Genomic DNA, 13039 nt, shown 5'->3' with positions numbered 1-13039 from the left:
AGAGCTTCCCGCTAACGTCACAGCTGACACCTGTTTGTGGCCGTGGCGGCGATGATGCATACGTTGTGACGACGTGGTTGCTCGGTCGGCGGCGGGCAGAGCTTCCCGCTAACGTCACAGCTGACACCTGTTTGTGGCCGTGGCGGCGATGATGCATTCGTTGTGACGACGTGGTTGCTCGGTCGGCGGCGGGCAGAGCTTCCCGTTGACGTCACAGCTGACACCTGTCAGTGGCCGTGGCGGCGATGGTGCATACGTTGTGACGACGTGGTTGCTCGGTCGGCGGCGGGTAGAGCTTCCCGTTGACGTCACAGCTGACACCTGTCAGTGGCCGTGGCGGCGATGATGCATACGTTGTGACGACGTGGTTGCTCGGTCGGCGGTGGGCAGAGCTTCCCGTTGACGTCAAGCTGACACCTGTCAGTGGCCGTGGCGGCGATGATGCATACGTTGTGACGACGTGGTTGCTCGGTCGGCGGCGGGCAGAGCTTCCCGGTGACGTCACAGCTGACACATGTCAGTGGCCGTGGCGGCGATGATGCATACGTTGTGACGACGTTTTTGCTCAGTCGGCAGAGGGCATAGCTTGCCCCTGACGTCACAGCTGACACCTGTCAGTGGCCGTGGCGGCGATGATGCATACGTTGTGACAACATGGTTGCTCGGTCGGCAACGGGCAGAGCTTCCCGCTGACGTCACAGCTGACACCTGTCAGTGGCCGTGGCTGCGATGATGCATATGTTGTGACGACGTGGTTGCTCGGTTGGCGGCGGATAGAGCTTCCCGCTGACGTCACAGCTGACACCTGTCAGTGGCCGTGGCTTCGATGATGCATACATTGTGACGACGTGGTTGCTCGGTCGGCGGCGGGCAGAGCTTCCCGTTGACGTCACAGCTGACACCTGTCAGTGGCCGTGGCGGCGATGGTGCATACGTTGTGACGACGTGGTTGCTCGGTCGGCGGCGGGCAGAGCTTCCCGTTGACGTCACAGCTGACACCTGTCAGTGGCCGTGGCGGCGATGATGCATACGTTGTGACGACGTGGTTGCTCGGTCGGCGGCGGGCAGAGCTTCCCGTTGACGTCACAGCTGACACCTGTCAGTGGCCGTGGCGGCGATGATGCATACGTTGTGACGACGTGGTTGCTCGGTCGGCGGCGGGCAGAGCTTCCCGTTGACGTCACAGCTGACACCTGTCAGTGGCCGTGGCGGCGATGATGCATACGTTGTGACGACGTGGTTGCTCGGTCGGCGGAGGGCATAGCTTGCCCCTGACGTCACAGCTGACACCTGTCAGTGGCCGTGGCGGCGATGATGCATACGTTGTGACAACATGGTTGCTCGGTCGGCGGCGGGCAGAGCTTCCCGCTAACGTCACAGCTGACACCTGTTTGTGGCCGTGGCGGCGATGATGCATACGTTGTGACGACGTGGTTGCTCGGTCGGCGGCGGGCAGAGCTTCCCGTTGACGTCACAGCTGACACCTGTCAGTGGCCGTGGCTGCGATGATGCAGACGTTGTGAGGACGTGGTTGCTTGGTCGGCGGCGGGCAGAGCTTCCCGGTGACGTCACAGCTTACACCTGTCAGTGGCCGTGGCGGCGATGATGCATACATTGTGACGACGTGGTTGCTCGGTCGGCGGAGGGCAGAGCTTCCCGCTGACTTCACAGTTGACACCTGTCAGTGGCCGTGGCAGCGATGATGCATACGTTGTGACGACGTGGTTGCTCGGTCGGCGGCGGGCAGAGCTTCCCGCTGACGTCACAGCTGCTGCGACCCTGCAACAATTGGACGGGGACGCACCACAACGCCGAACGTACAATAACGCCGAAAACCTTAACGCCGAATGCCAAATTGACTACAACGCCGACAGCTAGAAAACTGCTGTGTACCACAACGCCGAATTACCACAACGCCGAAATACACTAACCCCGGAAAATGTCATTGCAGGACTGCCACAAAGGTTAGGTTAGGTAAGGTTAGAACACAAATTCATTCAGTTGTTTTTCATTTTGCTCCTGTGCCCCCCCCCCCCCCCCCCCGCCACCCCTCACCAAAGCAACATTTTTCGGTGTTACTGTATTTCGGCGTTGTGCTACACAGCAGTTTTCTAGCTGTCGGCGTTGCGGTCAATTTGGCATTCGGCGTTATGGTTTTCGGCGTTATTGTACGTTCGGCGTTGTGGTAACGACCCGCACTGGACCAGGGCCAGCGGTGTTCTGTGGCCCAGATGTTAGCAACGCTGCTCGTGCGAAGGTGTGCGGGAAGCCTGCACGCCGCTGCCACGTTGTCATCAAACGGACGAGAATGTTCTCACGTAAACCGCACCCAAGCTGCGCGGGTCCCTTAACCCACAGGAGAAGAGAGGGAGCTCATTCTGAAAGTGCTGCGGGTGGCATCCATCCAGGGATACGTCAAACAACCCATGTTTTATGTCTCAAAGAACAAACGTAACGGGTTGTTGGCAACCACCTGTTACAGTGCAACACAATAATAAATAACAACCAATATCTCTATTTATTAAAAATAAAAGTTTTTACAATTGTTCACAATTTTTTGTTCTAAATACTTCTGCTTACTCTTGTTTTGATTTATTCCCATTTTTTTAAACAAAGCCGGATGAGTGGGGGCAGTTAACTAACCTCGCTTGCTCGCCCGCCCTTGATAAATAAAGAGTGAGCGTAAGTATGGCAATAAAAAAATGTGTAAAGTAACTATGTGCAATACCTACTTAGTGAATCATAGAGGGGCGTGCTTTATTACAAAAGCAGTATCATCAAAATCCATAAATAAATCCAAAACTTGGTGAGACGAAGACAGCTGATAAAATATTAAACGTGAAACATTAATATTTTTGTAGATATTTTAAGTGACGCAATTTTTTATTACTATAAAAATATATACCAACAGTTTATTTCGCCATTGTATTTTTCAGTCCCAAATGTAAGTATATTTCAATATATAAAACGCAGCCTCATTATTGATAAGGAAAGGAAAGAATGTATTGTGAAACATGGGTTTAATCTCTCTCAAACCAAGCAGCTACTAGAGGTGCTCAACCAGCACAAGGAAGTATTCTTAGATAAAGGACCTCTACGTCAAACTCGGACAACAGCCCACGAGATCCAGCTGAGCTCGGACTAACCTATTTGCGAAAGACCTGGAAAACCTTCTTCAGGAAAAAGGAAGATAATAGACCAACAAATGTGTAGGCAGTACAGTAATGATGGCGCTGGTCCGCAGATGAGGTGCTGAGGCCGGTGCTACTCGCCGTGCAGCCACTGCCCGTCGCTGTGCAGCAGGAGGTGGGCGGCATGGTGCTGAGGATCATGTGTGCAGTCATGTAGGCGCTGGTCCGCAGATGAGGTGCTGAGGCCGGTGCTACTCGCCGTGCAGCCACTGCCCGTTGCTGTGCAGCAGGAGGTGGGCGGCATGGTGCTGAGGATCATGTGCGAGGCGTGGCTCGACCACATCTACTCTCACAAGATCAAGTTCACGTGAGTTCTTACCTCTAGACATCTCTCCACTCTTCCTAGAGTGTGCCTACTCACATCACACATGCAAGTGTGCTTTTCTGTTTGTCTTTTTTTCACGCGGCAACGATAGATATAGATAGTTTATGGGCCGTAGAGCGACATAGACTACATATTATTTTTAAATTCCATCCTCAAGGGAGTTAACAATGGGTAAAATCAGTTTTAAACAAATAAATCAAAGGAGGGAGCTCATAGATACACAAACAGTGAGTTTGTGTTATTTTTCTATGTCCGCCATACGGTCATGCAGTAAGGTCTGGGAACTTCCTATCCTCATTTGGCGAAACCCATCCGCTTAGTGAAGCTTGCGGCTACCAGCGAACTAAAGGCGCTCCTAATAGTTTAGTACTTCACCACTGAATTTGTAACGTGCTATATTTTTGTGCGTCTAGTGATTACCTGCCTTCCCAAAAAAAAAAATGAAGCTGAAATCTGGCGTCGCGGTTGTGCTGATACGAAGCCTTGATCACCGAGATTGTGCAATCAATGGAATTTAAAATTAAACTTCCCGTTTTTAAAGAGTGTGTCCTGCGTACTTGAAACTCGATAGTGGATTTTCTTATATTATGATGTGTTTAACCCTGACAGCGCTGAGTGCTTCAGCTAGAAAGTATTATTAATTGGTTAAGAATAATTAAATATTTAAGGGCGATTAGATACCGACTTAATGTTCTAAGTGGTTTACACCATATCTCGCACATAATTGGTCATAAATTTCAGTTTATTGCAGGATTTCGAAGTAAAGAAAATATTTTTAGGGCAAATACTTTTAGGACAACTTTTCCCCTCCAAATTCCTTTCGGTAGATTTAAAGTGCTAATTATACAGTCGTTTCGGGAAAGATTTTTTTTTTTCATTTTGATATTTAAGTCGAAAGTTGTAAGTAATCGTAGTGCTTTACATTTTATATTCCGGTATTTAATTTGATTATTGAAAAATTATTGAACGAAATTGTGTTATTTGTGTTCTAAAGGAATGATTTGAAGTAGGCCTAAGTATATTTAAGTACTTACTAAAATGTGATTAGAATCAAATTATCTCTTCTTATAAAACGAACAAATTTACGATCAATTAATTATATATTATTTTTTAAATACGTTTTTATCTAATACAAACAATATGTGCTTTCTCTGTTAGTCCTCAAACTTAATGACTCACTTGTTTTAATTCTCAAAAAAAAAATTATAATTTAATAAAATTATGTTTTAAAGTTTCATGATTTATTTTAAGAGATGCGGTGAATTTCGAAAAATAACTAGTTAGTGTCAAAATAACATTCTCTAAAAAAGAAAAGAATAGTGAAAACTTTGCGTTTGGTACTAACAAAAGCAAGCATGAAAACATAATTAAGCAGCTAGTAGAATGCATTGAAATCTGTGTTCAACTATCAAACAACCTTTTTTGAATACAGCTTCAGACTTTAATTTATTGCTTGAAAACAAAGTTTCGCGTATGTAGTGGGAAGTAAGTTTCGTTTAATACTATTGTACAAGCAATTAAATGAAATTTATATTTATAATTTTATTTTTATGGGATGTGAGTGTATCGGTGTAATGAAACATAGTGGTAAACAAATGTATTCTTAATATAAACTAGTAAAACTCACGAATATATTTGTGTATTAATATAATAACAGAAGTTCCCAAGCCATTAAAATATTTTATCGCACATTTGAACGCTAGCAGGGCTGCCCGACACATCGCATTGACGTGCAAGCAAACATCGGTGCATGGAAGACGAAATTCTCAATGTGTAAGATCTGTCAATGTTTGATGATAGCATTACGAAAATGGAATTGCACAAGTGCCAGCCTATCTTTCTCGGACCGTTTGCGCTGCCATCTGAAGTGCGTATTGCTGTACAGCACCAGGATATCTGTCCTTTACTTTCGCAGTCGTTTCTACATATAATAGGCAAACTGACTAAGGCCGATGGTGCACATCCTCCGACTAATATGTCCTGCAATGGTATTTTTCACCTAATCAAACTCATGACATATGTACTCATTGGTGTCGAGTAAAACAAGGCAAGAGATGTGGGCATAACAACCGCAATGAGAAATTGTCTTTTGGCTAAGCTCGAACGAACTGTCTGCTGCTATTGCCCGGCTGGCCCTCGAGGATAAATACGTGTTTCCGGTTCATGCCGAAGGAAAGTTTGAAGTTTGTGATCCTCTGTTCATGTTTCTCAAATTCGCTGAGGACTGCAAGCATATAATCATTAATTAGAAAGAAGAGCTCATACTGCTTCTAGCCAACACGCACATTAATGCAATAGATTCTGCTGCAGAAAATCCACATGATGTCTCACTGTCACTACACTCTATCGAGTGGGTGTTGCCTCACATCCAAGTAAGCACATTAGAATGTATGAAGATGCTGAAGAACGATCCTGGAGCCTCGGCTTGCCTCAAAGTAATTGTATCAACTGGATAGTAAAGTCCAGCTTCGCGATGGAAAAACCAAGATTCATCATCATCGGACTTCAGACTGGAAGACAGATCAATGCAGGAGTGATCTCTCCATGTTTGATAAATGTCTTAATGTAAAAATATTTTCAAACAGAAAAAAGCTATCTGTACATTGGCATGAATGTGGACTATCAAACTGTAAGATTTCTTCTCGCAAATCAAATATATGCCAAGTTCCAGCAAATGTACTATGACCGAGGACAGTCACCGATACTGAGTCATGACAGTTTCAAGAACAAGACTCCGTCAATGAGTTTTTAACCTTTCCGAACAGGATGATCGAATAAATTCAAACATCATCGACTTTACGATCAAGGTATCGACTATTGTAACAATTCCACCAAACACTCATGCTTTTTGTCTGATGCTTAATGATTGACTTTCATCGTACAATTTTCAAGACAACTCTCTCATATTATTTGTGCGTTTGCAAGATTAATTTAGTTGTCACCGAGCATTGTTAGCATCAAGATGTACTGCAACGTGCAAGGTTTCCTAAGCCAAAACGGAGGAATGGGGAGGACTCGAACCCGCGCCTCCCAGTCTCCGTATCCTCGGAAACTACTGGCAGAAAACATTTCTCCAGCCGCGTCGCGGGCACAATAGTTTTGTTTCAGTTTATCTCTGACATCTTGTAAAAGTTCACGCACAGTGCATGTTCCGATCAATGTTAATATTACATTATACACATTACTCTTAAACATTTTTGTTAGAAAAACTGCAAACATTACTGATTTCTTAAGTTTGGTGCATTTCTAATGGCAAGAAAAAATATATATAAAAATTTTTGAAGTTATACTTCTTTAGGCGCGTTATAAAAAAATGATGAGAGTGAAATTTTAAGATGCGCGCGCACCATGTAACGACATTTTCACGGGAAGATGGCAGACCCACGTATATGAACATAAACCCATATTAGGGGACATACCAAACGTATTTTTGTGCCAAATGAAACTTTATGATAGTGAAATTACCATAGAAATAAGTTTGGTAAACTAAAATAGTCACAGTAAAGAGTAAATTCCAAGGTTTAAAAAGAAACACATTATTTTGGCAGTACATCGAACATAATACACATTACCCTGGTAACCTTCTGTCAGATCAGTGGTTATACTGCGCGGTTAATATGATGAAGGGCCGTGGTTCAAAACCCAGCTGTAGGTTTTTTTTTTTACTTTTTTTGAAGTTATACATCTTTAGGCGCGTTATGAAAAAATGATGAGAGTGAAATTTTAAGATGCGCGCGTATCACTGTAACACAAAATTAACAGGTTGAAGTTGCCCGCTAAATCGCTCATTAAGTCTCGAAAAAAAGCTACCAACAAAATAAAAATTGAACCTCTATTAGTCGCGCATGTTGGCACGCTCGTCGCCTCTGATCACTGTTTTCATATTTTATAATATTTATCCACATGTTTCTAGTTTCTACATTCAAAACACGTATTTTAGTTTCATGTAAGTGCGAATTATATATGTGCTAATAAATTATATTCAGTATTGATTTAAATTGAATATTTTGATTGATATTATTTACTATTCGTAAATATTAGTAAAAAAAATTGTGCCTTTATACTTTTTCAAGTGCTCCAATATAATTGAGGTTAACTATCCGTATCTATTATTTATTGATATAAATTAAAATATTATTTTTTAATATAATTAATACTAATTATTATTAAATTATTAATGTTAAATATGTATTATTAGTTATTTAATATTTTCAAAAAAAATACATTTAATAAAACATTTAATAAAACAATTGTGATTAAAATTAAAATCGAACATCAAATTAAAATGTTAATTTTTAATATTTATTATTAAATTGAATAAATAAAAAATATTTATAAAAATAAATGAACAAATTTAATGAAAACTTTTTGATAAAAATGAAAAGTAAATATTTAATTAAGAAAATAATAAATATTTAAAAAATGAATAAACTGAAATGAAATTTTTGATTTTATTATTAAATTTATGTATTTTCTTTTAAAATATTAAATAATCAATAATCAATATTTAAAATTAAGAATCTTATAATATTTAGTACAAATTATGTCATATATAGTTTTTATTCTCTAAATTTTATTTATTTAATTTTTCAAATATAAACTGAACTTTATTGACTGTATTGACTATCTTTTTCAAACCATTTTATTATTTTATTGTAATTAATTATTTGCATGCAATTAAAAACTATTTTTTAATGATGCCAAAGAAGTATAACTTCTCACGCGCGTACATAAATACAAGCACCCATTTTTTTTTTGTTAGTTAAGATACCATATGTTCACAATAAAATGATGTTGTGCTGTCGCGTTGCACTTGTTTGTCACTCTCCGCCAGCTACCATGCTTGTTGTTATGGAATATGTCAGGGTGCATGCACACCTCTAGAACTCTACCCCCGCCTTGCTGTAGCGCTTGTCAGGGTGTGCCTATGTCTGCATGATCACGTGGTAACAGAGTGAATCAGTTTTCGATGTGTAAACATCTTATCTCTCGGTATGCGGCATTTGTTTGGAGTGACTTCGAGGAAATGGAACGGAAGTCTATGCACGGAAATGCGTCACGGGAATAGCGGACTCACGTGTAGCAAAATAAACCCTTATAAAGTCACTTTCGTAAACACTAGCGGACACACCAAACGTATTGAGCCAAACTGAACTGTATATTGTATAATAATATAACCGTTCTGAAATACTTTATGTTATGATTTATAGTAATAAAAGACATAACTTAAAGATTATGAATTACATTTAAATGTAGAGATAGGGCACTCGATCTTCGGACTAGAGCGAGACAAGAATTTGTTAGTCTAAATACAGAATTAATATAGAAGAATGTCACTGTTTCAATGGTATATTAAAACAGTTTAATTTAGAATATTTACAGCAAATCATACACTAAATTAAAGGTAAACTAACCTAGTTTTCTTACAAATGTTGAATATGCGCACCTTTAGTTATACGGCATAAATCCAACCTAAAGTCCAATTCTTCCCACTCTTTGGTTAACACGTCCGGAGTAATGGAAGCAATAGCCTCTTCAGTTCTGTGTCTCAACTCTGGTAAATCATTAAGTAGCTGGAACGTAGACATGATCTTTTATAAAGCCCCAAAGGAAAAAGGTCGCATGGTGTTAAATCATTTGAACGTGGAGGCCAGCGATAGGGCATTCTGTCGTCTCAACCGTTGGGACCAATCCAATGGTCAGGGACTTGTACGTTCACCCACTTTCATACAAAGAGATTACAGTGGGTAGGGCGGAAATTACAGCATCACTCTTAGCAAATTACAGAACACAAAACACTTTATGCTCAGGAGTTGCCATTTTGCATTGGTGGCGCTGCAAGCAAGAAAATAACAAAGCAGTACTCACACGCTCAGCTAAAACTGTTTAAGTTACTCTTCAGTGAACCAAAACTCTACAACACTTGCAGTTGATACTATTGGAATTTATATCTCGGATATTCTATTATGGACATATTGGATATTCGACACCATGTTGAGTGAAATAATGTCGTGTTAAATTTTACTGTTAAACCTTATGCCGTGTTCGTAATAAATTATAGGTATTCTTAAATTTGTAATTATATATTGTTACGACTATTAAAATTTTAAAAAAGCATTCTAGGATATTTTCATAGACGTTGATAGGCGAGCACCAGGAAAAATTACTGTTTGGTTCTAAATGAATACTTTTACTATATTTATTACGCTCTGCAATATTTTAAAGTACTAAATTTTAAACTTTGTGTTCAAGTTTTGCGTTATAAGTTTATTTGCTACATAAGAATACACTAATTGGATCGTTACCAAGGTTAGATGTTTACACATCGCTCACTTGTTTTTCGGCTAATGGTGTACGCCTTGTTGTTTCTATGCCCAAAACATTGACTGAAGTGACTCGTTTGCATTGTCGAAACCGTTTTAAATACATTTCTTTAAAATGAAAGTGTCTTTTTTAACGAAATAGATTGTTATTCATCTTCACATGTATTCATGAATCACGGTCGTGGCGAGGCACCCGCCGAGCGGCAGACAGAGCTGTGGACGCCCGCAGGCCGTGGGGGGCCGTGCAGCTGCTGACGGACTTCGCCGGCGTGTCGGCGTGGCTGGCGGAGCAGGTGCCGCTCGGCGCCGAGGTGCTCAGCAGCCTGCTGAGGCACGAGGTGCTGAGGCGGTGCGAGGGAGTCGGCCGACTGCTGCTGCGTCGCCCCGGGGAGCCCATCGCCATGGTGGCGGCTCGCCGCAAGCACTCCGGTAACCCCAATGCGTCCTTCCTTCAGGCTGCTGCAGTAACCCCACTGCGTCCTTCCTTCACGCTGCTTCGGTAACCCCACTGCGTCCTTCCTTCAGGATGCTCCGGTAACCACACTGCATCCTTCCTTCAGGCCGCCTCGGTAACCCCACTGCGTCCTTCCTTCAGGATGCTCCGGTAACCCCACTGCGTCCTTCCTTCAGGCCGCTTCGGTAACCCCACTGCGTCCTTCCTTCAGGATGCTCCGGTAACCACACTGCGTCCTTCCTTCACGCTGCTTCGGTAACCCCACTGCGTCCTTCCTTCAGGATGCTCCGGTAACCACACTGTGTCCTTCCTTCACGCTGCTTCGGTAACCCCACTGCGTCCTTCCTTCAGGATGCTCCGGTAGCCCCACTGCGTCCTTCCTTCAGGCCGCTTCGGTAACCCCACTGCGTCCTTCCTTCAGGATGCTCCGGTATTCACACTGCGTCCTTCCTTCACGCTGCTTTGGTAACCCCAATGCGTCCTTCCTTCAAGATGCTCCGGTAACCACACTGCGTACTTCCTTCACACTGCTTCGGTAACCCCACTACGTCCTTCCTTCAGGATGCTCCGGTAACCCCACTGCGTCCTTCCTTCAGGATGCTGCGGTAACCACACTGCGTCCTTCCTTCACGCTGCTACGGTAACCCCACTGCGTCCTTCCTTCAGGGTGCTCCGGTAACCACACCGCGTCCTTCCTTCATGCTGCTCCGGTAACCCCACTGCGTTTTTCCTTCAGGATGCTCCGGTAACCCCACTGCGTCCTTCCTTCAGGATGCTGCGGTAACCCCACTACGTCCTTCCTTCAGGCCACTTCGGTAAACCCACTGCGTCCTTCCTTCAGGATGCTCCGGTAGCCCCACTGCGTCCTTCCTTCAGGCCGCTTCGGTAACCCCACTGCGTCCTTCCTTCAGGATGCTCCGGTATTCACACTGCGTCCTTCCTTCACGCTGCTTTGGTAACCCCAATGCGTCCTTCCTTCAGGCCGCTTCGGTAACCCCACTGCGTCCTTCCTTCACGCTGCTTCGGTAACCCCACTGCGTCCTTCCTTCAGGATGCTCCGGTAACCCCACTGCGTGCTTCCTTCAGGATGCTGCGGTAACCCCACTGCGTCCTTCCTTCACGCTGCTACGGTAACCCCACTGCGTCCTTCCTTCAGGGTGCTCCGGTAACCACACCGCATTCTTCCTTCATGCTGCTCCGGTAACCCCACTGTGTCCTTCCTTCACGCTGCTTTGGTAACCCCACTGCGTCCTTCCTTCAGGATGCTCCGGTAACCACACTGCGTCCTTCCTTCATGCTGCTCCGGTAACCCCACTGCGTCCTTCCTTCAGGAGGCTCCGGTAACCCCACTGCGTCCTTCCTTCAGGATGCTCCGGTAACCACACTGCGTTCTTCCTTCACCCTGCTTCGGTAACCCCACTGCGTCCTTCCTTCAGGATGCTCTGATAACCCTACTGCGTCCTTCCTTCACGCTGCTTCGGTAACCCCACTGCGTCCTTCCTTCAGGATGCTCCGGTAACCCCACTACGTCCTTCCTTCAGGATGCTCTAGTAACCCCACTGCGTCCTTTCTTCACGCTGCTTCGGTAACCCCACTGCGTCCTTCCTTCACGCTGCTTCGGTAACCCCACTGCGTCCTTCCTTCAGGATGCTGCGGTAACCCCACTGCGTCCTTCCTTCAGGCCACTTCGGTAACCCCACTGCATCCTTCCTTCAGGATGCTCCAGTAATCCCACTGCGTCCTTCCTTCAGGCCGCTTCGGTAACCCCACTGCGTCCTTCCTTCAGGATGCTCCGGTAACCCTACTGCGTCCTTCCTTCACGCTGCTTCGGTAACCCCACTGCGTCCTTCCTTCAGGATGCTCTGGTAACCCTACTGCGTCCTTCCTTCACGCTGCTTCGGTAACCCCACTGCGTCCTTCCTTCAGGATGCTCCGGTAACCACACTGCGTCCTTCCTTCACGCTGCTTTGGTAACCCCACTGCGTCCTTCCTTCATGCTGCTTCGGTAACCCCATTGCGTCCTTCCTTCAGAATGCTCCGGTATTCACACTGTGTCCTTCCTTCATGCTGCTTCGGTAACCCCACTGCATCCTTCCTTCTGGATGCTCCGGTAACACCACTACGTCCTTTCTTCACGCTGCTTTAATAACCCCACTGCGTCCTTCCTTCACGCTGCTTCGGACTCCCACTGCGTCCTTCCTTCAGGATGCTCCGGTAACCCCTCTGCGTCCTTCCTTCAGGCCGCTTCGGTAACCCCACTGTGTCCTTCCTACATGCTGCTTCGGTAACACCACTGCGTCCTTCCTTCAGGATGCTTCGGTAACCCCACTCCATCCTTCCTTCACGCTGCTTCGGTAACACCACTGCGTCCTTCCTTCACGCTGCTTCGGTAACCCCACTGCATTCTTCCTTCACGCTGCTTCGGTAACCCCACTGCGTTCTTCCTTCACGCTGCTTCGGTAACACCACTGCATCCTTCCTTCAGGATGCTCAGGTAACCACACTGTGTTCTTCCTTCACGCTGCTTCGGTAACCCCACTTCATTCTTCCTTCATGCTGCTTCTTAAACCCCACTGCGTCCTTCCTTCAGGATGCTCCGTAACAACACTGCGTCCTTCCTTCACGCTGCTTCGGTAACCCCACTGCGTCCATCCTTCAGGATGCTCTGGTAACCCTACTGCGTCCTCCCTTCATGCTGCTTCGGTAACCCCACTGCGTCCTTCCTTCACGCTGCTTCGGTAACCCC

General features: G+C 45.0%; 1 protein-coding gene across 1 annotated transcript in view; it reads left to right on the top strand.

Moving 5' to 3' along the window:
• Positions 1-13039, top strand: part of LOC134536536 (uncharacterized) — a 105207-nt gene that overhangs the window by 75604 nt on the left and 16564 nt on the right. Inside the window, exons 15-17 of the mRNA XM_063376268.1 lie at positions 3245-3332; positions 3376-3498; positions 10069-10268. Of these exons, the coding sequence (XP_063232338.1) occupies positions 3245-3332; positions 3376-3498; positions 10069-10268 (411 nt within the window). The remainder of the gene's footprint in view (positions 1-3244; positions 3333-3375; positions 3499-10068; positions 10269-13039) is intronic.

This window comes from Bacillus rossius, chromosome 11 (genome assembly GCF_032445375.1).
Source record: "Bacillus rossius redtenbacheri isolate Brsri chromosome 11, Brsri_v3, whole genome shotgun sequence".
NCBI lineage: Eukaryota > Metazoa > Arthropoda > Insecta > Phasmatodea > Bacillidae > Bacillus > Bacillus rossius.
This window is presented reverse-complemented; position numbering and strand designations above follow the sequence as displayed.